The sequence below is a fragment of the Zea mays genome, chromosome 5, assembly GCF_902167145.1.
Source record: "Zea mays cultivar B73 chromosome 5, Zm-B73-REFERENCE-NAM-5.0, whole genome shotgun sequence".
Taxonomy (NCBI): Eukaryota; Viridiplantae; Streptophyta; class Magnoliopsida; order Poales; family Poaceae; genus Zea; species Zea mays.
The window spans coordinates 205,974,875-205,999,644 of record NC_050100.1 but is presented as its reverse complement, the minus strand read 5'-3'; the positions used below and the strand labels follow the sequence as shown (position 1 = coordinate 205,999,644).

Here is a 24,770-nt window from a genome sequence, read left to right as displayed (position 1 = left end):
GCCGACGACCACCTTAGTGAACCTTATTACCTTAACCCCCCATCTTCGACGCCAGGATCGTCCGCCCACCACGTTCCGGCTTCCCAGACTGGACGTTCAAAATCCCAGAGATGGACCGATGCCAGTGACTACTCGTCATCCTCTGGTGGCTCCAGTCTGGCACCGGGTTCCTACAAATAGGCTGTTTCCTACTCTAGGAGCACAGTTCCTCGTTCTACGTCGGGCGCACGACCGCCAAACAGTGGTACGACAGTGGTCTATAGACGCGCGGAGGTGCCGTGCCAGAAGAAGCCTGCTGTGAATCTAGGCCCTGACCATGGTTATCAAGGCGTCCTTGAAGCGTCGCCTTAGCGTCGCTTAGGCGCTAAGGCGTGCGCGGAACTTGAGGCGTCTGACGCGCCTTGCCGTGGAGCGTAAGGCGTCCGTCGTGGCGCAGGGCGTCCGCAAGGCGTCGACGGGGCGTCTTTGAGGCATCGTTGGAGCGACGCCATGGAGTAAGGCTGCGGGCGGGGCGCCTGCATCGGCAGCGCGCAGCGACGTCGGCGCGCCTGCATCGGCAGCACGCAACGACGGCGGCGTGAAGGGCACGACGCACGGCCCCGACCGACCAATCAGAGGAGGAAGGATGCGGGGAGGGAGAGCTGCTGGGGAGGGGAAGCCAGAGATGCTGGCGGCGCAAGGGAGGGGGAGAAGAGATGCTGGCGCGTGGGGGAGTGCTGTTGGCTCCTAACCGGGGACTTATATTTTAACCTAAAACTGGAATTGGGCAGTTGGGCTGATTGATTGTGGACTTTTTTCTTTTTTTCCTGTTTCTCTCTACTACTAGGCTGAAATGGACCTACTAGATTTGTGCTACCTTGCTTATTAATTTCGAATTACTTGTGGTAGAAATGGACCCATTAGACTACATAATTATACTATATTAAGGCGTCGCCTCGCCTTACCACCTAAAAGGTAAAAGGGGGGGGGGGCGCTGAGCAGGTTTCTCGTCGCAGGTTCCTAGTGGATCTCCGAGGACCTTCTCCCACCGTGCTTCTTCTTGCTGGTGGCCTACTCGCTGCTACATGCGCTTCAAGACTGGCCACCGCGTGGCTCTGTGCTCGGTTCAAACTGTAGCTGTGAAGAAGGCGGCGTAGCAGCAGCGAGACCAACAAGGGTTGCATGCTCCGGTGTGGCAGCGGTTGTCCAGAATGGAAGGCTCTGGTCATCAGGATCTCCAGCGTAAAGGATCTGTGTGGAGGCGGATCACCCCATCACAGTCGGCAACAAGGACTGAGAGTTCCACACCGTCGGCTCTGGTGGTGCAATAGCCATGGAGTTGCGCAGCAAAAGGAAGAGGCAACGTGCCAAGCGCCGGAGGGGAGTTGTGGAGCAGGCGCTTCTTCTGCACCCTCCTACGGACTCTTTCTCGAATGAAGACCATGATGCCCCATTGGTAATGCATGATGAAGCTGGAGGTGATGAATCATCTCAACCGGTGGTACCAGTGGAACCTACTTGCGTTCTGGATTTCTCTAATGGTATGGGCGTATGGCCCAAGAGGAAGTGGCACTCCGACGAGCTCTGTACGTCATGGTGGTTGGCACCAGACCAAAGGTTCTTGGCGCTGAGGTTGTGGAGGGAGTGGCGCGTTGCTTCGACATAGATGCTGGTTCTTTGGCCATTCACCAAGCCATTGTCGAGGACTTTCTACTATTCCTCTCTAACGAAGACACCTCCTCAAGGGTTCTCAACGAAGGCAAATTTTTCAGAGGGTCTCGTTTCAACTTGTAGTTCAAGCGATGGTCGCGGTTTACACATGCAACGACGGGGCTCTTCCAGTTCTGGTCGACGCTTCGGGTAAAGTGGCAATAGTCCAGTCTCTGGATATTTGTCCATTAAGACCATTTAATGAGGGATCAATTATCGGTGAAGAAGACATGCCGAAGAAGATGCATAGTTCCGATTCTTTCTCTTTGGGAACTGCGGAAGGATTAAGCGAGCAACACATTAATGGATGTTATGGGCTCGAGTTGCACCATAAGGCTGGGCTGCTGGACCTGGCTTTTCATGCTCCACCCCTGCATGACAACATGAGTGCGGGGCTGTTTGAGCTGAATGGGCCAGGATCACCCCAGTCTAGGCTTGTATCGGGTTCTGGGGACATTACTGGAGGAGACATGTTGAAGAAGATGCACAGTCCAGTCGACACCGTTGCTGATGGATCAAGTGGGCAACATAGTAATGGTTTTGATGGGCTCGAGATGCGCTCTGGTACTCGGCCGCTGGACCTGGCTATTCATGTTCCACCCCAACACAATAGCATGTGTGTCGGGTTGTTGGAGCTGAATGGATCGGGTTCGCCCTAGGCTAGACTGGTTTGGGGGTACAGGTGTACATTCAGGCCGCCCGACCCAAGCCCGAAAAGGCCCGTATGTTCGAATTTCGGCCCGACCCGGCCCGTTTGAATTTCGGGCAGCGCCAGGCCGGCCCACGACCCGACTCGTAATTGCTTAAACGTGCCAGGCTCATTTCGGGCGGCCCGAAATTATAAAAGCCCGAAATTCAATTTTTGGCCCGAAATTCACATTAGGGCCCGAAATTCAATTTTTGGCCCGAAATTCAGTTTTTGGCCCGAAATTCACATTAGGGTTCGGAATATACATCAGGGATCATTTCGGGAGGTTAAATGAATTGTGGAAACATAGAAACAAATGCGTTTTTGATGGCTGCAACCCCAATGTTACCATAAGTCTTAGAGCTGCTGATGAGGAAAGGACGCAATGGGAGATTGCTGGTGCCAAGGGGCTCTGCCATTTAGCTGAGAATTAAGGAGGGTCTTATGGATTCATTTATGTATGCTTCCTACTGGCCTCCGTAAGGAGGCTGTTTTGTACTGGCCTTCTTTGGCCACCCCCCTTTCTTCTTCTTAATATATTATGGGGCGCAGTTCTCCTGCGCTTTCGAGAAAAAAAAGAGATGATTTCACCCATTCAAAGTGCTTTTATAAAAGGCCGTTTTATTCAGGATAACTACATGTTAGTTTAGCAAACTGCAAGGTTCGGAGACATGCCCATTTGCTTCTAAAATTGGATATCACAATTCACAAAAGCCTTTGATTCTGTCTCCTGGCCTTTTCTCATAGAGTTATTGCAAAGGATGGGATTTGGACAGATTTGGAGGGATATTCTTTGTGGGCTGCTTGCAACCTCTTCCACTCAAGTGATGGTAAATGGGTTTCCGGGCAAACATATTGTTCATCGTCAAGGACTATGACAAGGTGACCCCCTATCACCGATGCTCTTCATTCTAGTCATGGATGTGCTTGGGAGAATGGTCATTGCAGCTAAAGAGGCAGGACTTCTTCAACCCCTTGCCACAAGATCTGTACATCACCGAGTCTCTATGTATGCTGATGATGTAGTCCTCTTGCGACCAGCTGCCGAAGATATAGCAACCATAGTGGATATTCTTCACCTATTCGACGTGGCTTCCGGGCTGCATAATAATGTCCAGAAGTCTAATGTATATCCCATTCGTTGCGACGAGAGTGACATTGCGGTTATGCAAGGTTTGCTGCCCTGTGGAATTTTGTCCTTCCCTTGTCAATATCTTGGACTTCCATTAACGCTGCGGAAGATAACCAAGGAACAAGCGCAGCCAATTATTGACAAGTTTGCAAATCAGCTTCCTGGATGGAAGGCAGACTTGATGACAAGGGCTGGGCGAACAGTTCAAGTGCGGTTTGTGCTTACTGGGATGATCATCTATTTAGCAATGGCAATTGATCTCCCAATTTATATCACAAAAGCAATCGATAAAATCCGAAGAGGCTTTCTTTGGAGAGGTCGCAAAGAGATAAATGGGGGACATTGCCTTGTTTCTTGGAGCAAAGTTTGTCGACCTCTTGATTTGGGTGGTCTTGGTATTTCAAGCATTAAGGAGCTGAGTTGGGCACTGCGGATGCGTTGGTTATGGCTGCAAAAAAAGGAGCCTAACCGACCTTCGTCATCCTTGACTATCCAAGTTCCTGACAAGGTTCAGGCCTTCTTCAGCATGGTGATGTAAACGGAAGTTGGAAATGGTGCTAATACTCTTTTTTGGAAGGATCGATGGATTCAAGGACAAAGGGTGGCTGATATTGCGCCAAGACTTCTTCAAGTTGTTCCGAAAAGAAGAATCAATACAAGGACAGAGCAAGAAGCTTTAATTGGAAGAGCATGGATGTCGGATATTCGAAGGGCCCTATCTGTGGGGGCAATTGTTGATTATCTTCACCTCTGGAACTTATTGTTAACTGTTGAATTAGGGCAAAATGTTGAAGATAAGCACAATTTTAGGCTGGCTGCCAATGGAAAATATTCAGCGAAATTTGCCTACGAGGGGTTTTTCATTGGCTCGGTTCCTTTTGAACCGTATGAGGATATGGAAAACCTGGGCGCCTCCTAAATGTCGGGTTTTTCTATGGTTAGTTGCTCATAAAAGACGTTGGACAGCTGATCGTCTTGCAAAAAGAGGATTGGACCATCCTGATAGCTGCCCTCTTTGTGAAGAAGAAAGTGAAACAATAAACCATCTGCTGGTCTCTTGTGTTTTCTCAAGGGAGTGCTGGTTCCTTTTGTTGAGAGAATTTGGACTGCATACTCTGTCCCCTCAACCAGAAAATGATAGTCTCCTGGACTGGTGGAGGACAATAAGTGAAATGGCAACTGGACAAATGAAGATGGGGATTAACTCTCTTGTTTTTGCTTGGTGCTTGGACCTTATGGAATCACCGTAATCAGTGTCTTTGAGGGCGGTAATCCAAGTATTGCTGCTGTTCTGGAGCAGGTTGGAGAAGAGCGAAGGTTGTTGGAGATGGCAGGGGCTTATTTTCCTAGCAGCTAATCTTCCTCACGGCTAATTTCTGTTTTTTTCTAAGGCAGTTCAAGGGTTGTTTCCTGTTTTGAGGGGGTTTAAACCTCAGTGTCAGGGCTTCAGCCCATCTTTTCTTCTTCTTAAATATAATGATATGCAGCTCTCCTGCATATTCAAGAAAAAAACTTCCACCACTGCATGCCACCGTTCCACATCTTCACACAACATCTGTACAGCACCTCACTATGGAGACACCATCTGAGGAGGAGTACATTACGAAGAGGGGCGATGGCTTGAGAGTGTGGCACCAGCTTGATGGCTTCACAAGAGGAGTAACACATGGGGGAGGAGGAATGGCGCGCGGGAGGCGAATAACACGGGGCAGAGAGGAATCATGTATGGGGGGATTGTGGCGGCGTGAGATAAGGAAAATTCCGGCACTCCTCTGTTCTCTGTGTTTTGCTTAAGTCTGGGCACACTTATGCTAACCCTAAGTGGTCAAATTGGAAGCCTACGGCCCACATTTAAGTCCAGTTGAGCAGGCCCATGAAAGGGCAGGCAGTCACAGCATCCAGCCAGGGCGTCCCCCTCCTAGACGGATGACTGGAAAGTCAAGTTTCTATTCAAGCTAGTTGCAGAGTTGCCTCGGTGTCCCTGGTTGACTTCAAGCAGAATGGACTGATTAGACTGATTAATCATGATTAATCGGACGACTTGTAAACACTATTGTGTCATATATCTTATCTATGAAATGTTAGCTATTTATGTAATGCCTTTGAATGAATAATAGGTGCTCCAGTAATAACCCCAAAAATTGAATTATGTAAATAATGAATTAAGAAAATTATTCCAGTATATGCTTATTTTTCTTCTGCAGGAGGAAGAACATAGAATGCGAAAAGTTGCCGTTAATATTTCAAAGGATGTGAAGAAGTTCTGGATCAAAATAGAAAAGCTGGCAAGTTCATTTTTATCTTCTAATGTCATTGTTAACTGTGACACTACTTTGGATATTTCTTTTTTGAAGAAAACTGAGCTATATTTTGCAACTTCATTTTTATCTTCTAATGTCATGGTTAACTGTGACACTACTTTGGATGTTTCTTTTTTGAAGAAAACTGAGCTATATTTTATTTTTGATTTGAGGGAAAGCAGGTTGTCTATAAGCATCAACTGGAGCTTGAGGAGAGAAAGAAGAAGGCACTTGATAAGCAACTTGATTTCCTTTTAGGTCAGACTGAAAGGTATGTCAGTCTCATTATGGTTCATCTGACCTATTGCATCTTTAATTTTGTTCCTAGCTGTATATTAACCTTCTGTTCTTTGGTACATTTTTCTCCAGGTATTCAACAATGTTGGCGGAAAACCTTGTAGATATGCCCTATTCTCAAAACCTAGAAACCGAGACTTCGCAGATAAACCAACCATCCCATCAAGAGGTAGTAGCAGAAGAGAACTTAAACGCAACCATTCCGGATGATCTTGGTTTGTATCATAGTGATATATGTTGCATGTGTCAAGACCTTATTTTCGTTCTCTTCTTTAAACATTTTCTATTTGCAGATAATATGGAAGTCGATGATGATTATGGGAGCTCCTTGGATGAAGAGCCAGTAAGCCATTTCCGTTATCTGATTCACCTTTTCTTTTGTCACTCAAAGTAAATGCAAGTAATTCTATCAGGGTACATTATTGTATTTGACTATTTGTTATTTTGAGAAGGATCCTTTTCTTTGAGGCTATTACCATCCATATGCCTTTTCATCTGTTTTATTTCACTATATAGTATATACTTAGTATTGTATTGTTACATGGCAGTAAATATATTTTTATTTATCAATTATTGTTTAGACCAGCAAAAGTTCGTGATAGATGTTTTGACATACTGACATACTGTTAACTCTAGTCAATTTTGTAGTAGGCTGCATAAAGTACTAGAATGGGACATTTGTTTTCTTTTGAAACTGTTGTTCACATGAATCATACTTTTATATGTGAACGCTGCAGGAAGATGATGAGCACACTATCGATGAGGATGAAGCTCAGATTACCGAAGCTGAGCGCAATGAAGAACTAGCTGCTTTAGAGGCAGAAGCTGACCTACCACTGGATGTTATTCTCAAGATGTATACAAAAACCAAAGGTGATCTCCATTCTCCAACAATTCTCACTTACCCACTTCCTTGCATAGAGGGGACAATGCTATCCAGTGCTTGGCACTCAATTGATAATTTGATTAGTTCAAATATGTCTTAGTTAGCAGGGAAAGCAGTCCAGACAGCAAATATATGTTAAGTAACTTAGGTTTGAAGATTTTGATTGTAGGTGAGATCGTGTAGAGTATTAGGTAGTTGATCAGATGCCATTTCTTATGATTGATGTGGATCTTGCCTTCAGTTACTCCGAACCAGGCTAATGGGTGTGATCATGAACTTGCTCACTCTTCAAGTGACGAAGGCAATTCTTCTGAGGAAGTGGATGATGGTCATTCTTATGCTGAGTTTGTGAAGAAGAATCATGTACACTTGCTTCTATCTTATATGTGGTCCATCTGTTGGCTTTATTCTTTATTCATTCTTTGGATGAAACCCTGGACATAGAACATTATCTGACTGTACCGCCAAATTTTCTTAACTTTTCAGGGTAAAAGTAATGGAAATATTTCTTCTATCAATGATCAGGCATGTTCTAGTCGTCTATGTTGTTTATGGTTTTATTTATTCTTTATCCCATGTTATATACTTATATCTTTTCTTTCCTATCGCTGCTTGAGGGTGATGTCTCTGGAAACAATTCTTATGTAGTTATGTTTGGGAAATGGGAGTTTGCAGTGGTCTTGAGTCAAGAAGAAATTTAACAGTAGCTATTCGTGGACAGCTATTGCATTAAGAAAACAATACCTCTGTCACATGAAAGTTTATCTTTTGAAAATTCGACCTCCATTAAGAACCTTTTAAAAAAATAGAGGAAGAGCAGAGAAAGAAATGCAATACATTCTTGATTACTGTGGACATTTAAGCTGCAATTCCAGTAAATATAGAGTCAACATTGTGACATATAGGTGTAATCATAAATATTACAAAGGCTACAGAATTTTCAATCAAATTGTTTCATCAGTGTTGATGTTAGCTGAATTGTTCAATTAGCATGTGTTTGGTTCCTAGGATGAAGTGAAATGTGACGGAAGGAGCACATTTGGATGGGAGGCAGGGGAAAGGGTCATCTTTGCTGGAGGGATGTTTTTCAGATATTCGGGACTAAGCTATCCTTCTTGATTGAGGGGATGAACTTGTCCCATCTGGACGGCATCATGCTCTGTCACTGATTAGCGCTGCTCCGGCCTGTTCCAGTCTTCCTCCTTGGCAATCCTCACGAAGCACTGCTGCCCTCTGGTCGTCTCCTGCTTGATCTGGCCTTCCCCCCTCGCTGTAGTCCTGTGGTGCGCCCTTCTGTCCTCCAATCTCCGTATCTCCGTGCTCAAATCAAGTGTGGCTCAGGCAAGCTCAAGGCAAGGGGCACCCCTGCACCTTCCTGCTGCTATGCGCTCTACCTTTCTGGCGCATAAGCTGTCCTGCACCTTCCTGTAGCCATGGGCCATGGCCATCTCCTCTGCTTCTCAGTGGTCGACACCTGTGTCCCACTGCTAACGGTGGTTGACAGGATGAGAATCACCGTCCATCCTCATCTTTCTACCAAACGCAAAACTGGGATTATCACATCCTCATAACCACACAGGCTAGTGTGATCGTCCTATCCCATCATAGGTTAGTTTCCAATATTGCACTGGAGGTTTGGGATATTCAACTTTGGGCTCTTCATGCCAAGTAAGGTTCTGTTTGGCACTGCTCCACTAACTCCATCGTGGAACAGCTCCACAAAAAACCTGAAGTTTTTGAAGCACCCCTTTAGGTGCTCTCTCAACTCCAGTTTTTTTTTTAACTGGGGCAGAGTTTGTGGAGTTGCACCTGTTTGGGACTTTGGGTAAAAAAATGTGGAGAAACATGGAGCAAGTAGGTCCTTAAACTAGATCAAATGATCTGTTTTTAAAGCTCAACTAGATGAAAGTTGGTATTTTATGATCGTGTGGTTAATATTATGATCTGTTTTAGTACTCCTATCTGGGTATTTTATGATCATGGACATGGTTAATATTAACTGTGATATTCTTCTTTCCAGGAGGACGAAGATTACATTGCTGCTGAAGAAGTAAAGGTAGCATTGCCTTTTTCATCTAGTTTCCTCATTTTGCTTTCTTGTTTCCTCTATAGTTTTTCCATCATGCCATACTACCTGGTTGGGAGTCACTTGAAGAAAAATCGGGAAAACTATAGCCATCCATCATGCCATACTACTTGGTTGGGAGTCATTTGAAGAAAAATCGGAAAACTATAGCCATCTAGTAAATTTTTCATTGTATATTGACTCCTGCTGTCTCGTGATACACAATATATGATCATCTTTGCTAGGATGACGAAGCAACTTTGTCCGAAGAGGAACAATTGGCAAAGAAAGAAGATCCTGATCATCTGGAAGAGGTGATTGCTGCCATCGATCCATAACATTATTGATTTTTTTTGCATTGTCATGCTGAAGTGCTCTAGTTCAGTTTTTATTGCAAGGAGCTTAAACTTAGCAGTATATCTGGTTTTGGAAACTGATTCAATAGCATTGTTATGATGTGCAACTATGTGTTAGGCTATTGTTTTATTTTTCTGAAGTTTGCTTCGTTTATTTTGGTTCTGGACATTAACAGTGTTATTAAAACTACGTTTAAACGATGTTTAAACTACGTTTAAACATCAAAACTCTAATTAGAGGTTGAAACCACGTTTTAGCGTTTTGGCGTTCTAAACTGTAAAACGCAGTGTTTTATGCATTTTAGACTATCTACTTTTGGGCCCAGTCTATTAGTTACTTTTGGGGTTCAATCCAACTCATGGGTGAAGTTTTGGTAAGCCAGTAACCTCTCTGTTTTGGTATTTAACTTCATATTATTGTCTGAAATTATGATGTATTGGTATTTTTCCTATGTTGTTTAAAACTACGTTTAAACAAAGTTTAAACGTTTAAAAGTCAAAATTTCACCCATGAGCGTTCCAACGTTTTATCGTTTTAATAACCTTGGACATTAATTCTGGGTATGTCAAGAGACCATGTTAATTCAATAGAATGTTTGGGCTATCTGCTACCACCATTGGTTCCACAATCTTTTATCTGAGTTTAGAACATACAAAAATTCCTTTAGTCACACAAGTTTGTTACTTGATGAATCCCAATTAAATCCATGGCCCTTAAGTTTTGATAAGGGATCTGAATATATCTTGTGTATGAGGAAGTGAGTTAATGAGCATATTAGTGATGCATCCATTTGGTTGATTGTTTGGGAAAATACCCTTATATATCTGCTTTTATTGGGGGCTAAGGCTGCCTCTAGCAGCTCCCGCATTTGGTCGCGGATGCGCAAAAGGCGCAACAAAAGCGCACTGTTTACGCAGCAGGTTGCACATGTGGTCGTGCAAAATACAAGGCCTCCCCCGCGGTCATGCATATCTGTGCGTTTCTCCCCATTGCTCATCCTACTGTTTAAAGAACCTTTTAGTTCTCTCTCTGACTCCAGGCGGGAGGCAACACACAGTAGTTTGTCGTGATGTGGGATACGCATGCGCGACTTGCTGGAAATAGCTACCCTAAATGCGCAATGCCACAGGGCTAGCTGGTACTCTATTTGCACATGCGCGAGCTGCTGGAGGCAGCCTAACAGTGAATTTGGTGGCCTTCTATACCCTTTTTTTGTTTTCTGAAACTTAGCTCTCTCTCTCTCTCTGGTGCATTTAATTCTGTAGGATCATATAAATATTATATATTATCCAAGTCATTATCCAATAGAACCATGTATAAAAGCCAAAATGTTACAGAGTATACTGGTCTATGCAGAGGGCCCTGGTGGTCAGCATTCCTCCATTAAGAATTTTATGTAGCCAAAACACACGCCTGTGCCTGTGCGCCTATGCACCCACACACAGAATTGTATGGATATTATATATTATTGAAATAAACATGCCACAATGTGACAGTAAACTGGTCTATGCAGAGGGTCCTGGTGGTCAGCATTCCTCCATTCAGAATTTTATGTAGCCAAATTCTTGTTTTCATTAAAGGTTTCAGAGGTTGGAGTCAGACTAGGACTATTTTTTTAGTCATCAATTGCAGATCCCTTTCCAGATTTTGTAGCAATTGGTTTCACGTTACCTAAGTTTCAAAAGGGTTCTCCTGACTATTTTTTGGTGATCATATGCCCTTTCAATGTAGATTAAGTTACTGCAGAAGGAGAGCGAGATACCACTAGAAGAACTTCTTGCGAGGTACCGAGAGGTACAGTTAGATTTTCCATTTATTTCTTCGAACAACTTACTGTGGTCCATTTGTAATACCTTTTTTTATATTTAGGATGGCTGTGCAGATCATGAAACAGCTGAGTTGGAGAATTCACCCCATTTTGTTGAAGAGGTCAATACCGACAAGTCTTTGAATGATCAATCTGTGAACATTTTGGAAGCGAAAAGTGATATTTTTGTGGATCACCAATCCAGGGATGTGCTGGAAACTGAGCACACGACTCTACAATCAGAAATTGCATCAGAGCCTTGTGCTCAACAAAATTTTGTGGAAGAGAATAATCTCACTGATGTTAAGACAGTCAATGAAGATAAGAGTGATGATGTAATTGCTGATGCTGCAGCTGCTGCAAGATCAGCACAACCAACTGGCAACACCTTCTTGACTACAAAAGTGCGCACAAAATTCCCATTCCTTCTTAAGCATTCTCTTCGTGAATACCAGCATATAGGGCTGGATTGGTTAGTTGCTATGTATGAGAAGAGGCTTAATGGAATTCTAGCAGATGAAATGGGTTTAGGCAAGACAATCATGACTATCTCCTTGCTTGCGCACCTTGCGTGTGAGAAGGGGATATGGGGTCCTCATCTTATTGTCGTGCCGACTAGTGTTATGCTAAATTGGGAGACTGAATTTCTTAAGTGGTGTCCTGCTTTTAAAATACTGACTTATTTCGGAAGTGCAAAGGAAAGAAAGCAGAAGCGTCAGGGCTGGATGAAACCAAATTACTTCCATGTTTGCATCACAACATATAGGCTTGTCATTCAGGATTCTAAAGTGTTTAAGCGAAAAAAGTGGAAGTATCTTATTCTTGATGAGGCTCATCTGATAAAGAACTGGAAATCACAGCGTTGGCAGACATTGCTCAACTTCAATTCAAAGAGACGTATTCTTCTGACTGGAACTCCACTGCAAAATGACCTTATGGAACTTTGGTCCCTCATGCATTTTTTGATGCCTCATGTATTTCAGTCTCATCAAGAGTTCAAGGATTGGTTCTGCAATCCAATTTCCGGGATGGTGGAAGGTCAAGATAAAGTAAACAAAGAAGTTATAGATCGATTGCACAATGTCCTTCGGCCATTTATACTGCGTCGACTGAAAAGAGATGTTGAGAAACAGTTACCAAAGAAGCATGAGCATGTCATATATTGCCGACTTTCTAGAAGGCAAAGGAACTTGTATGAAGAATTTGTCGCTAGCTCAGAGACACAAGCAACCCTGGCGAGTGGGAATTATTTTGGCATGATAAGCATCATCATGCAACTTAGAAAGGTCTGTAACCATCCAGATCTTTTTGAAGGTCGGCCAATAATAAGCTCATTTGACATGGCTGGTATTAACATGCAGCTCAGCTATTCAGTCTGCATGCTCCTTGATAAGAGTCCATTTTCTCAGGTGGACCTGTCTGATATGAATTTTGTGTTTACTCAAAATGAATTTAGCATGAGTTCCTGGGAAGCTGACGAGGTCATCTCCGCCTTTCCTTCAAGTATCACCTCCAGGGACTGTGACCTGGATATTTTTTGCTCTAATAAGGATCATCAGGGAAGTAATTTGACAAACATTTTTGAAGATATTCAGAAAGCCCTACAGGAGGAGAGAATAAAGGAATCCAGAGAAAGGGCAGCTTCTGTTGCATGGTGGAATAGAGTTAGATGCCAAAAGAGACCTGTCTATGGCACAAACATGAGACATGTTTTGACTGTAAAGCATCCTGTATCAAATATTCTTAATAAGAGGAACAATCCATTGTGCCACATGGACTATTCATCACGCCTTGCAGATCTTGTTCTTCCATCTGTGGAACGCTTTCAGAAAATGCTTTATTTTGTTGAATCATTTACATTCGCAATTCCAGCTGCTCGAGCTCCTCCCCCTGTTTGCTGGTGCAGCAAAGGAAAGTCTCCTGTTTTTATTGATCCAGCATATAGAGAAAAATGCATGTACAAGTTTTCTCCCATTCTGTCTCCTATAAGGTCTGCTATCGTTCGTCGTCAAGTCTACTTTCCTGATAGGCGTTTGATCCAGTTTGACTGTGGGAAGTTGCAGGAACTTGCTATTCTGTTAAGGCGTTTGAAATCAGAAGGCCACAGGGCCTTGATATTTACTCAGATGACTAAGATGCTTGACGTCTTGGAAGAGTTCATAAATTTATATGGGTATACATATTTGCGATTAGATGGTTCTACTCCCCCAGAAGAGAGGCAGACTCTAATGCAGAGGTTCAACACAAATCCAAAGTTTTTCCTTTTCATTTTGTCCACACGTAGTGGTGGTGTGGGAATCAACCTTGTAGGTGCAGACACTGTTATCTTCTATGACAGTGACTGGAACCCTGCAATGGACCAACAAGCACAGGACAGATGCCACAGGATTGGTCAGACTCGTGAAGTTCACATATATAGACTCATCAGTGAAAGCACTATAGAGGAGAACATTCTCAAGAAAGCAAATCAGAAACGAGCTCTTGATGATTTAGTGATACAACGTGGTAGCTACAATACGGAATTCTTCAAGAAACTTGATCCTATGGAGTTCTTTTCCGGGCACACATCTCTTCGTGTGGAAGGTCAGGAGAAGAATTGCTCTACATCCGTGGGAGCTTCAAATGATGTGGATCTGGCTCTGTCAATTGCAGATGTTGAAGCAGCTATTAGACAGGCAGAAGATGAAGCTGACTATATGGCTCTCAAGAAGTTGGAGGAGGAAGAAGCTGTGGACAATCAAGAATTCAGTGAGGAGGTTGCGGGCAGACCAGAGGAGGATGAATTGGTTAATGAGGAGGATGGAAAACCTGATGAGCACATTAATGAAGATCACAAATACTACTCTTCTGATGTAGAGAAGGAGAAGCACATTACTTTGTCTACCAATCGATTAAACAATGAAAAGGCTCTTACATTGGCTGTTGGTGATGAAGATACTGACATGCTTGCTGATGTGAAACAGATGGCAGCAGCAGCTGCTGCAGCAGGGCAAGCATGTTCATCTTTTGAGAACCAGCTCCGGCCAATTGATAGATATGCAATGCGCTTTATGGAACTCTGGGATCCAGTAATTGACAAAGCTGCTGTCAATCATCAAGTAAATGTTGAGGAGGAAGAATGGGAGCTTGATCGCATTGAAAAACTCAAAGAGGATTTAGAAGCGGAAATTGATGAAGACCAAGAACCACTATCGTATCAATGTAAGTATTTTATGTCTGCTATAATTTCCTTTTTGCCACTTTGGAGTAATCTGTTCATTTGCCACTTGGGCATTTTCTGCATTATACCTGGAGCTTTGTGTTCACCTCAATGTAGTTATCCACCCTCAATGTAGGTATCCTTCCTTTTTTACTAGTATTGACATCATCTTTATTTATTTCAGCATGGGATGTTGATTTTGCTACGACAGCCTATCGGCAACATGTTGAGGCTTTAACTCAAAAGCAGGTCATTTGTTGACTTGCTAACTTATGTTCTTATGTGTCTCACTTGAAACACGCCTTTTAGGCTGACTTGTTATAGTGCATGCAGTTGTTGGAAGAACAGGAAAGACAGGCTCAGGAAGCAGCAAAAGAGTTGGAAGAGAATAATGATAATATGAGGTACAACAACAACAACAGTCTTGTAGTCCCAAACAAGTTACCCAATAGAAACCACAAGTTAAGTCTTAGTCACATGGATAGTTGTTTTCCATGTACTCCTATTCAAAGCTAAATCTTTGGGTATATTCGATCCTCCTTTTACTGCCTCATCCCATATTAACTTTGGCTGTCCCTTGTCTCTCTATTGCTATCACGCCTTAGGATCCCACTGCGCACTGATGCCTCTGGGGATTTTTGTTGGACATGTTCAAACCATCTCTACTGGTGCTGGACAACCTTTTCTTCAATTGGTGTACTCTTAGCCTATCACATATATCATTGTTTTAGACTCGACTCCTTGTATGGCCACAAATTCAACACCATATATGCATTGCTGCAACACTTATATGCTGAACATGTCGTTTTAGGCCAACATTCTGCACCATACAACATAGTGGGTCTAATTGCCGGCATATGGAACTTGTCTTTTAACTTCAGTAGTACCCTCTCGTCACATAGAATGCCAGATGATTAACTCATCCACTCTGCTTTGATTCTATGATTAACGCTTTTATCAATATCCCTTTCTCCCTTTAGCATTGATCATAAATACTGAAAGGTATCCTCCTAGGCACTGTTGGACCATCCAAACTAACATATCCTTCCTTATATATAGTAGTGACAACTGACAAAGTCATCTAATATATTTGGTTTTAGTTCTACTGTGTCTAAAACATTTGGACTCTAGAGTCTCCCGTCACCACTCTAGTTTTCTATTTACTCTTGCCCGACTTTAGAGTTGTAGGAGAGACAATAAACTATTTTATGGACTACATCGTTCACAAAATGTATATATACCTCATCCATCATCAAGGCAAAAAGGTAAGATCTCAAAGCTGACCCTTGGTGTAGTCTTATTATAATCCGGAAGTCATTTGTGTCTCCATCACTTGTTCGAATACTAGGTTCTCGCAACATTGTTGTACATGCCCTTAATGAGTCCAACATACTTTTTTTTTGGAATTTTAATGTTTGTCCAATCTTTGGTATTTTGTCATAAGCCTTCTCCAAGTCAATGAAAACCATATGTCTTTCTTCTGCTCCCTATACTGCTCTATCACTTGTCTTAAGATGGCTCCATGGTTGACCTTTCGGGCATGAAACCAAATTGGTTCATAGAGATTCTCGTTATTTCTCTCAGGCGATGCTTGACAACTCCCTCCTATAGCTTCATAGTATGGCTCATCATATTAATTTCCGGATGATTAGTACAACTTTGAATATCTCCCTTATTCTTGTAGATTGGTACCAATATGTTTCTCCACTCATCAGACATCTTGTTCGATCGGAAGATATGGTTTAACAACTTGGTTAACCATACTATAGCTATGTCCCCGAGGCATCTCCATACCTTAATTGGGATACCATCTGGGCCCATCGCCTTACCTCTTGCATCCTTTTCAATGTCTCTCTAACCTAATTCTTGGATCCTACACAACACCTATTGGTGCCATCAAAAGAATCATCCAACTGAAAGGTTGTGTCCCCATTCTTTCTATTGACCAATTTGTGAAAATACTCCCGTCATCTATGTCTAATCTCATCCTCCAGCAAGAGGTGCTTCGTTTCACCCTTAATGCATTTAACTTGGTTGAAGTCCTTAGTCTTCCTCTCACGGACCTTAGCCTTTCTATATATGTCCCAATGATTTCAAGTTGCCTGGTCGAACCCTGGGACCGACTAGGCGACTAGTTGCGATTAGGCGACGACCAGGGCGATTAGTCGGTCCCTGGTCGTCCCAGACCTTTTAGACTAGTAGTTATACTTATACACACACACAGAGAGACCTTTTAGACTAGTAGTTATACTTATATATCTATATATAGACACACACATTATATAAATTAGAACAAACAGCTAGGATAAACAAAATAACAGAGATTAGGCGACTAGCACTGGCTTAGAAGTAGAGCAGCAAGCCAGCAACCATCCACTAGTTCATCACTGGCAGGAATACAGAGAAGGGGGGAGCAGGAGGAACCTTGAGATGATGAGCTCATCTCATCAATAGTGCTGGTCTGCTGGAGAGTGGAGAAGCCGGTGCTCTGTCACAGTCACAGCTGCCGCCGGTGCTGGTCTTCTGGACTGCAGCCGAGCAGGCAGAGGCATTGGTGGAGCAAGACAGGAGCTGAGCAGGCAGAGGTGCCGGTGGAGCAGGCCAGCAGGGGGCGCAAGTGAGGAGAGGAGAGACTAAAGGATGTTGTAGATGGTTTTGGCGGTTGGCTTGCTGGGTATTGGCAGAGGAGAGGAGAGGCCAGACTAACGGATGTTGTTGATGGGCTGAAAATGGCCCAATACCAAAACCCTAGCCGGACGACTAGGAAACAATAAGCGGACGATTAGTCGCCCTAATCGGCGACTAGTCGGACGACTAGGACGACTTGTCTAGTCGAGTCGTCTGTCTAATCGAACACAAACAAGCGACCAACCCGACTAATCATGATTAATCGCGATTAGTCGGACGACTTGAAATAATTGATATGTCCTCTCTTTCAACGTTGGTAAAGATCCTCTATGCCCTACCATTTGCCACACTTGCTACCTTGTACTTCTCTATCTTGTCGACATTTCTCACATGGTATAGTCGTCTACAACATTCTTTCTTCTCCTTAATAGCACTTTGGGCTTCTTCCTTCCACCACTAAGTATCTTTAGCTTCGCCTTCACTCCCTTTGGTTGCTTCACACACCTCTAAGGCCACCTTCCGAAAGCAGGTTGCCTTCTCCCTCATGTTGTTTGTGTCATCTTCTTTCCAAGTGGCATATTTGATGGCCCCTTTCTTTGAAGACTTTTGATGTCTCCCCTTTCAGTTTCCACTACTTCGTTGTTGCAATCTTGACTTTTTTTCTATGGGCATGCACCTGAAAATGAAAGACTGCCATCATAAACTTATATTGAGAGACAACACACTTCCAGGTATCACCTTGCAATCCAAGCATGCTTGTTTATCCTCTGCTCTTGTGAGGACAAAATCAATCTGACTAGAGTGTTGGCCACTACTCCCTCTGTCCCATAAAGGATGTCGTTTAACTTGTTTGACCGACTCGTCTTATTCAAAATATTTGTGAAATTGTAGAATATTTTAGTTAATAGTTAAAGTAAATTATATGATAAACTAAATCGGAATGAAAATAAATGATAATTATGATCTTTTTGAATAAGACGAGTCGGTCAAACTTCATGCCAAAAAAGTCAAACGACATCCTTTCTAGGATGGAATGAGTACTATAGGTCACTAAATGAGATTTTCTCTTACTAAAAAAAGTGTTGGCTATCAACACGTCAAAAGCTATCGCGAAGTCCAAGACTTTCTCTTCCTCTTGATTCAGTGATTCCTACTACCATACCCAAATCCTCTATGGAACGCCTTGAAACTTGCATTTGTTGTACCTACATGCCCATTGAGATCTATGAAAAGCTTCTCGCTAATAGGTATAGCTCTAACCATGCCATCTAAGTCTTTCCAGAAGTCTCTTAGCACTCTCATCGTGGCATATTTGAAGGGTATATGTGCTAATTACGTTTAAGACCGAATCACTCATGACAAGCTTGACTAAGGTAACCCTATCTTGTTGTCTTCTCACATCCACTGCACCGTTCTTGAGGCTCTTATCGACAAGGTTTTCAAGTCGGTAAGTCGAGTCGAGTCGACAAGGTACCGACTTGGTGACTAGTCAATAAGTCAGTCGACTAGTCGTCGACTTGCCAATATAGTGGCTGTTTTGCCTATATAATGGCTTCATATAGACAATGTATCATTTATATATGAAGAAAGAGGATGTTTTACCTCTTTTAAAGTATGAAATTGAACGAAATTGAAATAAACAGCAAGTCTTACCTCATTGGAAGCATCAGACTGAACCAAATCAGCCAGACAGCCACATAAGTGGTAAGTCATAAACTCATAAGCCATAACAGCCATATAGTTCAAATTGGAAAACAAATAGCAAGAAAATATAGTTCAAACTTGAAAGGAAATAAGCTCCATTAGATAGCTAAGCTACTGCTGCAGCTAGATAGATACTAGATACTCTAAATATCTCCCAAACCAAGATCATCCATTGCATTTTCTTCACCACCAGCACCAGCTTGAGTTGGACTGCTATGCGGGGATTGATGAGATGGTGGGGGAGGGTGAGCAGAGGTCGGGCGAGCTTGCTGCGAGGGAGGGAGAGGGGGAGCAGGACTCACCAAGTCACTAGGTTCCTGCAGATTGATAAGGGCGGCGTGCAGACTGTAGACTGCAGAGGAGGGGCGGCGTGAGAGGAGGGGCTGCCGGCGGCGTGAGAGGAGGGGCTGCCGGCGGCGTGAGGGGTGGCTGACGGTGTGCGGCTCTGTGCAGATGAGGGGCGGGCGGCTATGTGCAGATGAGGGGCGGCTTCAGTTGTGGGTTAGGTTAGGGTTTAAGTTGTGTAATGGGCTGCTTGGGCCGAATTGGGGACAAGTCGGCCGACTAGCTAGAACAAGTCGACGACTAGTCGACTCAAAAATTTCAGTCGTTGACAAGTCGCCCGACTTGCCAGAAAAGTCGAGCCGGTCCCCCAAGTCGAGCTCCTAGGACCGACTGGACGACTAGTCGGCGACTAGTCGCCGACTAGTCGACGACTTGAAAACAGGGCTTATCGATCGAAACTCCTCCATTTTTATTTGCAGTTGACCCTGTGTACCAAAGATCGAATCTGGTATTGACCTCCTTTCTGACCAACCATTGTCCCTTGGATGCATAAGATATTTAAACGCTTCATAGTCACTGTCTCAACTAGCTAAGTGACCCTACATTCCAACTACCTAAACGGATCCTAGCTTCCTTCACTTTCACACCCATCGATGATGTGAAGATCCTTGTACAATTTTCACTACACCTGGGTGCCAATGTAGCACACCACTAAATAGCAGTCTGGTCCTTGCTTACTTGGCATCTTAGAAATCAGGAACGTGGAACTTGTCCATGTTCCTCATTCTGGGAACGTTCTGTTCTGGGCACTCAGGAACAATCTCGTCCTTGTATTGCTAAAATATTCTTTATCTATCGTACCACGTCACCGTTCCTTGACCCCGTCGATCCGGGAACCATGTTACTAAGCTTGACATCATGCTCAGATTGCAACATGGCACGTCACCAAGGGAGTGCCGACCCTACCCTTACCCATTTAACACCATATTCGGAGTTTGATATGACACATTGCTAAGAGGGTTACGACTCAACTGATTTCTTTTGGGTTTTGTCTCCATTATAATTGCTAGTTTACGTTGGCTCACAAGCTTATCACAATCACAACCGTCCTTTATTAGGGCTTAGGACCTATTATGTTGAGATAACGTAGGCGGAGTTATAACAATAATGTGAGGTATCGAATGAAACTTTATTTTTCTGAAACACGGACAATGGTAGTATTTCTTTTCCCTCAGTTGCACTTAACTTTTGTGTCAATTGGCAGTATTAGAATGTTATATGGCCACATTATTTCTAATGGATGTTTTTGTGGCTGTTGCCTTTTTTGCTTAGTCTATAGCTTCCCTTTGATATACTATTGATTGTACATTTTGGCATTCATCTGCAGCAGTCACCGCAGAAAGTCAAACAAGAATAAAAAGAAGACTGGCAAATTCAAGTCCCAGAAAAGACCGCGTTTGTCTTCTGAATCAGAAGTCATTCTGGAGGAAACCTCTGTAGATACAATGAGCATTGATGACAATGCACCCTCACCTGAGCTTATAAGTGATGAATCGCCACACCATTATTCTAACAAGCGTAAGAAGATTATGTCTGCTACTGAGGAAGATAGTAACAGCAGAAGTTTAAAAAAGTTTAAGAAAACTAAATCAAGTTTTATTTCTGAGTTGTCACCTAGGCCGAAGGAGGACCTTAATGATTCAGATCCAAAATCAGTGGCTAGAACTAAAAGTGATGGCAGACTTTCCATCCCTTGCATGCCAGTAAAGCGTGTTATTGTGATAAAGCCTGAGAGATTGAAAAAGAAGGGAATATGGTCTCGAGATTGTGCTTCAGACTCATGGACATCTGAGGAAGATGCAGTTCTTTGTGGAACTGTGCATGAGTATGGTCCTCTTTGGGAACTGGCAAGTGATTTTCTTCACTCCTTGCCAGGCGGGTCCTCCTATAGGGGAAGATATCATCATCCTTTGCATTGCTGTGAGAGATACAGAGAACTTTTCTGCAAATATGCAATATCAGCAACAGATAATTCTAACAGTGAAAAGGCTCCTTCTGGGACTGGAAAGGCTGTACTTAGAGTATCTGAGGTGAGTTGATATCTTGTCTTCCTATTGGACTACTTTATCAAAAAGGAAGATTTGTAGTGTGTAAATTGACAAAGATTGACTATGTTATTGTTCTTCAAACAATGGATTAACTTTATTATGATCTCTCAAAATAGTTATGAGATCATACAAGCAAACATACCTTGGACAATACACTTTATTCATAGAACACCCCCCCCCCCCCCCCAGTTTAAGTTTTTTTTTGAAAGATCTGGAACCTTCCATTCCAGCTTATATTAATAATGAGAGGAGAATTGACCCAGTTTGTAGGGGAACTGGGTCAGTTTAAATAAAAAATTCTTGACCTTTAGCTTCTAAACTGGGTCAGATTGTAAAAACGATGGTACAGGATATACTAATAAGGGTAACTGCCAAGCACCCAGAACTGTGTTACTCCCTAGCGTTACATTGTTTCTATGGCTAATTACCAATCCTGTGTTAAAGAGTAACATTTGTATTTACCACTATCTGTCTAGTATTAATAGTAGTTTGTCTTAATTAGCTAGCTGCAAGTCGGTTCCTTTTTTACTCGGTCAGTAAGGTAGTATAAAGGCTGTCAGGCAAGTGGTCAATTTGAGTCTGTACACCTCTGTTCTTAAGGCGTCGCCTAGGCGTCCAGGCGGTGGTCTAACGCCTAGGCGCCTTGCCCGCCTACCTCGCCTAGGCGTCGCCTAGGCGCCGCCTAGGCGTCGCCTAGGCGCCGCCTAGGCGTCCAGGCGGTGCTCCAACGCCTTGGACCGCCTTACCGCTTTAAAAACCATGCTGTACACTTTACTGCTCGGACATGTGCTGCTAAACAGCTAGTAGTTGTAGCGGCCAATTATATATGTGTGTATGTGTCCGCGCGCGCGCTTCACAAAACAGAACCTGTTCGAACCCCAGCCCCAGCTATTCACATCTGCTCATCCTATAGCTGCTGCACTACTAACATTTGGTATCCATAGCCTATGTTAGAGTGATCCATGGACTCAGTTCCGCCAGGTACTGGTCCAAGCCGCATCCAAGATCCAACAACTGGTGTGCACCTACCATTGCTGTTCTCCTTCCATGCAGCCAAGGAGCAGACGACACCATCAAAGCTAGAAGATGGTGTGTGGTGAAGGAAGTCGGTGGCACGCTGTACACACAACTGATGCGCAACAACCATGAGGATTGGAGCCTCCTCATGAAGGTGAAGCTAGAGGCTTCTGGGATGCAATCAAGTACAGTGACGCCGATTGCACAGAGGAACAGTGGTTCGCGCGGTCAAAGTAGAGGCATCATGGTCAGGGTAGTTCGAAGTCTCCTAAACCGGGTGGCGGGTGCAAGAGGCAGCCTTGCACGCCAGACAACTTGGATGGCGGAGTTGATGATGAGTGAATGACATGTGCTGAAACTGCAGCCACCTTAGGCATTGGGCAAAGGACTGCCGCAAGTTCAAGAAGGTGTAGGCTCACCTTGCATGCTCTCGGTGGCGCTGGACGACATGCACCTCGATGAGTCATGTGCATAGACATTTCTTGTCACGATTGACAACGATGTTGCACTTGGAGAAGCGATACATTGATTCAGGTGCCACGAACCACACGACGCGCTCTATGGCATAGTTGAGCTACGCCTAAGTGCTAAGGCGTGCTCTAAGCGTAAGGCATCCTAGTCGGTAGTCGCCTTACTCTGCACCTAAGGCGAGTGGGAGAGGCTGTCGGCGGCTAGCTCCTGCAGCGGCGCGACGCCGCGGTGGCTCCAAAGGTGCGGCAGCAGCGGCGCGGCGACGCCGACATGAGAAAGGGAGAAGCGCCAACAAAGAGAGGGAGAGAGCTAGTAGAGGCCGTTGGCGGGAGTCGGCTGGGAGGAGACAGGGGGGAGAGGGAGGTGGTTGGGAGAAGACAGGGGGAGAGGGAGGTGACAGGGTGAGGGCTGGCTGGCTAGGAGAGAGGAAGTGGGCTTGACCTAATTTTAATGGCCTAGTTGTGCTGATTTGTAGGGTAACTGGACTAATCTTTTTTTCTTTATCTTTTCCACTTTATTAATATGTTTGTCCTCAATACTTTCTCAAATATCAATATTTATTCTATTTTTGAATTTATTTAAGGCGTCGCCTTGCCTTACGCCTTATCGCTTAAAAGGTGAAAAGGGGGTAAGTCGCGTTACCTCGCCTTAACAACTATGCTCTATGGTAGCTTTCTCTGAGCTTGATTGCTCTATGGTTGGCACCGTCAAGTTCGGGGATGGCTTGGTGGGGAGCATCTAAGGTTGTGGCTCTGTTATCCTCACCGACTACGCGACAAGCAAGGCACACACAAGATCCTCATTGTGACCCTTGGGCAACTTGATGTGAACGATGTCATGGTCCACATTGACGATCGTGTGCTCCGCATCTGGGATCGGTAGCAACTATTCACCAAGGTGTGACGTGGCTCCAACAACCTGCATGTGTTGCACCTGGATGTTTCACACCCTATCTACCTTGTTGCTCGCCACGATGACGATGCCGATGCCTAGAGATGACACGATCGGTTTGGTCTTCTTGGGTTTGAGTTGGTGCATGACCTTCTAGGTGACGTGTGCATCACCACCAAACGTCGATGCACACCCTTCACTAAGCAGTCGCACTAAAGATGTGCGCCCACAACTTCGGAAGCTCCACCACCCACGCTCTCCCATGATCTTCATCAACTACGATGAGTGTGCCAATGGCTATCACACCTACAATTCAGTGGACAAGCTCTTGCACGTGCATCACCATGACAATCAAACAAGTTACCCTCATGGTGCCTACTCTAATTGTAGGGGAAGTAGCATCCCCTAACTTGGTGCTACTAGCTGGTTTGCACTCGGCACAAACAACTCTAGCTTTGACATCGCCTCTAGTTCCACAACCATCAACTTCAACACCTACTCATTAATCACCAACCGATCCTGAGTTCATCACCGCCCAACGACAAAGAGCGGCTGGACACATCTCATGATGAGACACCAATGTGCCATGTGACTTCAACTGAGGTGAGCTTTGCTTTGTTGTGAAAGAGAGGCGAGCTCCTTGACCGATGCTGAGCATAATACGACATGGCACACCGTGATGAAGGAGATGGATGTTGTAGAACGCAATGGCACCTAGGAGCTACTGGTATTGCCGAACGACCACCATCCAATCGGCCTGCTCGGTCTAAGAGCTGAAGAACGAGGCTAGCGCTATAATTAAGCACATGTTGTGGATCGTTGGCAAGGGGTAGGTGCAACTCGAGAGCAACTTTGATGAAGTCTTCGCCTCTATTGCACCCCTCTAATCTTTGTGGTTGCTCCTCACACTCGTAGCTTATGAAGGGTGTCCTGTTCATCACATAGATGTGAAGTCGGTGTTTCTCAACATAGTGCTGGAGGAGGTCTATGTGCCGAAGACATCAGGGTTTGTCATTGCCGGACAAGAAGGCAAGATACTGTGTTTGACGAAGGCGTTGTACGAGCTATGCCAAGCCCCGTGGCATGGAACGTGCACCTTGATGCCACCTTGAAGCAACTTGGATTCTAGCAGCGTGCCCATGAGCACGCTGTCTACGAGCATGGATACGACGATAGTCTGCTTGTTGGCATCTACGTCAATGATCTAGTGATCACCGGGTCAAATCAAGGAGAGACCAATCCGTTC

At 44.2% G+C, this 24,770-nt stretch overlaps 1 protein-coding gene across 13 annotated transcripts in view; it reads left to right on the top strand.

Annotated features, from left to right (window-relative positions):
• The window catches only part of LOC100216988 (uncharacterized), a 31,451-nt gene that overhangs the window by 3,075 nt on the left and 3,606 nt on the right, over nt 1–24,770 (top strand). For 6 of the 13 annotated variants that reach the window (XR_002269407.1, XR_002269405.1, XR_002269406.1 and 3 more), the window contains exons 5-18: nt 5,714–5,794; nt 5,992–6,080; nt 6,179–6,321; nt 6,400–6,449; nt 6,844–6,979; nt 7,234–7,355; nt 7,479–7,517; nt 9,013–9,048; nt 9,303–9,371; nt 11,146–11,208; nt 11,284–14,422; nt 14,605–14,669; nt 14,754–14,824; nt 20,425–21,127. Coding sequence is in view for 4 of the 13 variants with exons in the window: in XM_020553112.2 (XP_020408701.1) it covers nt 5,714–5,794; nt 5,992–6,080; nt 6,179–6,321; nt 6,400–6,449; nt 6,844–6,979; nt 7,234–7,355; nt 7,479–7,517; nt 9,013–9,048; nt 9,303–9,371; nt 11,146–11,208; nt 11,284–14,422; nt 14,605–14,669; nt 14,754–14,824; nt 20,425–21,127 (4,806 nt within the window). In the remaining 9 variants the exon portion in view is untranslated. Of the gene's footprint in view, nt 1–5,713; nt 5,795–5,991; nt 6,081–6,178; nt 6,322–6,399; nt 6,450–6,843; nt 6,980–7,233; nt 7,356–7,478; nt 7,518–9,012; nt 9,049–9,302; nt 9,372–11,145; nt 11,209–11,283; nt 14,423–14,604; nt 14,670–14,753; nt 14,882–20,424; nt 21,128–24,770 lie in introns of those variants that run through there. The other 7 variants (XR_004858128.1, XR_004858127.1, XR_004858129.1 and 4 more) reach the window with 3 other exon arrangements.